At 38.7% G+C, this 3,715-nt stretch overlaps 1 protein-coding gene across 1 annotated transcript; it reads left to right on the top strand.

The window, feature by feature from the left end:
* Positions 1–392: 392 nt before the first annotated feature.
* Positions 393–3,462, top strand: LOC135958553 (uncharacterized). Its single transcript, XM_065509456.1, has 3 exons — positions 393–908; positions 954–3,365; positions 3,412–3,462. Exons 1-3 carry the CDS (start codon positions 393–395, stop codon positions 3,460–3,462), a joined length of 2,979 nt encoding a protein of 992 aa, XP_065365528.1.
* The last annotated feature ends 253 nt before the right edge of the window (positions 3,463–3,715 follow it).

Raw genomic sequence — 3,715 nt, 5'->3', positions numbered from 1 at the left:
GTAGTCAATTATTAAGGGCTTTTTATTTTGAGTTTGTAAAAGAGACAGTGAAAACCAATTGTTTTAAAGCATCGCTAAATATTATACTTTGTTAAAATTGTAAGTAAAGAAAATAAAGTAAATTTATATTTGTTGCTCTTAAAAGTTGTTTTTTAATTAAATCAAACTCGGAAGCCACAGTTCTTTAAAACAATTTTTAGTGTTTTTAATAAAATTAAAAAATACAAATATACAAATAAATCGTGTTTCAAATTAGACAAACTAAAATATCGCAAATCGAATTTAATTGTAATAAATGTGAGTTAAAAGACACGGATCGCATGGTGCAGTGTGACTCCTGTGATAAGTGGTTCCATTTTGAATGCGTTGGAGTAAATAGTGACGTTGCAAATATGAGTTGGAATTGCTCATGTGGAAACGACCAGCCCGTCGTTATTAAAAACAGCGCATCCACCGCCACTTCACAAACACTACCATCCGTTAACGCCACTGCCGAGTTCACCTCAGGTTTGCGAGCAGCCTCATCCCCCGCAAGCCAAATATATAGACCTCTTTCAGATGTGCCCGGTCCATCGTTATGGGGTAATACTGTACAACCACCTGATCAACATAATGCTGGCCCTGAAAAAGGTGCATATAAAAAAGCACAAACGCAACCAATGCAACAACAGGGAAACAGCGATAGAAATGTATTAGGTGAAAAAGTTATGGCTCCAGCAAAGGTATTGCCAACAACAAACTTAGGTGAAAAATATATGCAGCACAATTCTACCAACCAATGTGGCCCAACAACGTCATCCGGTTTTTTGTCATCACATACACAACTGCAGTTGCAGATGCTGGAGGAAGAAAAAGAGCTACAGAGAAAATATTTGGAGAAGAAATATAGTATCCTTTCTCAAGGTGATGTAAGCCAAACTTCAAATTCTTTTTTAAACATGTCTTCTTTCCAGCCAACTGCGTCACAAATTGCAGCAAGACAGGTGATACCAAAAGAGTTGCCAAATTTCGATGGCAATCATGAAGACTGGCCCCTGTTCATCAGTAATTATAAAAATAGCACAGAAATAGCAGGCTACACTGATGGTGAAAACTTAATGCGTTTACAGTCGTGCCTTCGGGATCGTGCCAAGGAACTGGTAAAAAGCAAATTCCTAATTCCATCTATGGTGAGTGAAATTATACAAACACTTGAAATGTGTTTCCCAGAACATATTCTAGATAGTATGATAGAGAAAGCAACGAAAATCCCCCCACTTAAGGACAGGCTCGACAGCATCATCGAATATGCACTCACCATACGAAATATTTGCTCAACTATGGAGGCGTGTAATTTAATGGCTCATTTAAATAATCCACTTCTGGTTAAAACTTTAGTTGATAAATTACCCAACAATCATAAGTTGAGTTGGGCAATGCACATAAAGGATGACAAAGTTCCAGTGGTAAAATCATTCAGCGATTGGATATACAATATAGCAGCCGCAGCTAGCCAAGTCGTGTCGCCCATAGGTAGTAAAAAGACCGCATCTGTAAACAATCATTCAGAGCAAGACCACCGCAACAAATTATTTTGTGTTTTTTGTAAAAGCGAGCAGCACAAAATACAGAATTGTGGTGAATTCCAGTCCTTGAATTTAGATGCCAAGTGGAAAGTAGTAAACGAAAATAAATTGTGCCGCCAGTGTTTAAATTCCCATCGGCGTAAGTGTTTCTCAAAAAAGGTGTGTGATATCAGCAACTGTACGGCAAAACATCATCCTTTGTTACATAAATATACAATATCATCTAACCCTGTTGAAGTAGCAACTCAAGGGCGCAGTGGAAGTGTAAATGCACACAACGACCGTAGTCAAGACACACAGTGTTTCAGAATTCTCCCAATTCGTCTATATTGGAATGGTGGCTCTTTGACGACGTTCGCATTTTTAGATGAAGGTTCATCAGTGACCTTAATAGAGCAAAGCCTTTTCGATAAGTTAGGACTTACCGGCAAACAAGAACCTTTGGAGTTACGTTGGACTGGCGATACAACTCGATCTGAAAACGATTCTGTAAAAATTAATATAGAAGTATCCAGCATCAAAAATGATAGTAGATTCACACTTTACGATGTGCATACAGTAAATAATCTTGGTCTTCCAATACAGTCTATAAATTTTGATGATATAGTCAAGGACAACACATATCTGAAAGGTTTGCCTATACAGTCATATACAAATGCAAAACCGATGGTTCTAATTGGCCTTAACAATTGGAGACTGGCTGTTCCTTTAAAAATTAGAGAAGGCGGACGTACTCAGCCAATTGCAACAAAGACTCGTCTGGGATGGACCCTGCAAGGTAGTGGCACAGATTTAAATAAATTTTCTACACTAAATATACACACATGTGAGTGCGATACTCAATATAGAAATCTACACGATGAAGTGAAGGAATATTTTGGCCTAGATACTCCTCAAGAGAAAAACATTTTGTCGTCGGAGAACAACAGAGTTATGCAAATTCTTGAAACTACCGCCATTAAGAAGAATCAACAGTTTGAAGTCGGTTTACTCTGGAAAGACGAAGTCCCACAATTGCCAGAGAGTTATGAAGTCGCTTGTCATCGCCTAAAGTGTCTCCAAAAGAAATTCAATAAAGATCCACAGTTACAGCAGACTATGCAATCGGAAATCGATAAACTTATTTCCAAAGGTTATGCACGAAGGGTATCAGAGGCAGAAATGTTTTCTCATGAAGGTCGTACCTGGTATCTTCCAATTTTTGTTGCCCTAAATCCGAATAAACCTGGTAAAGTTCGTCTAGTATGGGATGCAGCAGCAAAGTCGCATAATAAGTCTCTAAACGACTTTTTAATTTGTGGTCCTGATTTACTTACGTCACTTTTTAACATTTTAATTGAGTTTCGTGTGGGACAAATAGCGATTTGTGGTGATATAGCAGAAATGTTTCATCGTATAAATGTTAAGGACGAAGACATGCATGCCCAGCGATTTTTGTGGTTCGAAAATGGCACCATTATTCCACGACCATGTGTTTATGTAATGAAGGCCCTGACCTTTGGTATAAGCTGCGCACCCTGCATCGCTCACTTTGTTAGAAATAGAAACGCAAGTGATTTTAAGAACATGTACCCTCGCGCTGTGAAATCGATACAGTGCTATCATTATATGGACGATTTTATCGATAGTGTGAACACCGAAGAAGAGGCGAAGGAACTGGCGATTCAAGTTCGAATGATTCATGCAGCTGCTGGGTTTCATATGAGAAACTGGGTTACTAATTCCGCGCAATTAAGACAACACCTGTCTGATGATGGCTCGGCAAATCAGACCTCATTTAAAGCAATAGAAAAATGCTTGGTATGTATTGGGAATCCAATAATGACGTTTTCCAATATAATTCTAGATTTTCGAGGCTTCGAAGAGATGTGTTCCAGCCGCATGTGGTCCCTACTAAAAGGGAAGTCCTTCAAGTCCTAATGTCGATTTTCGACCCAATGGGTTTCGTCTCCCATTACACTATTGGTCTCAAAATGCTTCTACGAGATATATGGCGGTCAGGAATAAAATGGGACGATGAATTAAGCGACGATCTTCTTCCGAAATGGTCTTCATGGCTTGGTAATTTGGTCAAAATAACATCAATCGTCATCCCGCGATGTTACTCTAAACTGCTGAAATTGACGGTAAATGTCCACCTACATACATTT

The sequence above is a fragment of the Calliphora vicina genome, chromosome 4 (genome assembly GCF_958450345.1).
Source record: "Calliphora vicina chromosome 4, idCalVici1.1, whole genome shotgun sequence".
NCBI classification, from domain to species: domain Eukaryota; kingdom Metazoa; phylum Arthropoda; class Insecta; order Diptera; family Calliphoridae; genus Calliphora; species Calliphora vicina.
This window is presented reverse-complemented; position numbering and strand designations above follow the sequence as displayed.

Bases quoted from the DNA above. Each gene is read 5' to 3' on its own strand.
- LOC135958553 (XM_065509456.1), top strand. From the start codon at position 393: ATGAGTTGGAATTGCTCATGTGGAAACGACCAGCCCGTCGTTATTAAA. The intron at 909-953 runs GTAAGCCAAACT...TCTTCTTTCCAG, and splicing joins GTATCCTTTCTCAAGGTGAT to CCAACTGCGTCACAAATTGC. The intron at 3,366-3,411 runs GTATGTATTGGG...ATATAATTCTAG, and splicing joins AAGCAATAGAAAAATGCTTG to ATTTTCGAGGCTTCGAAGAG.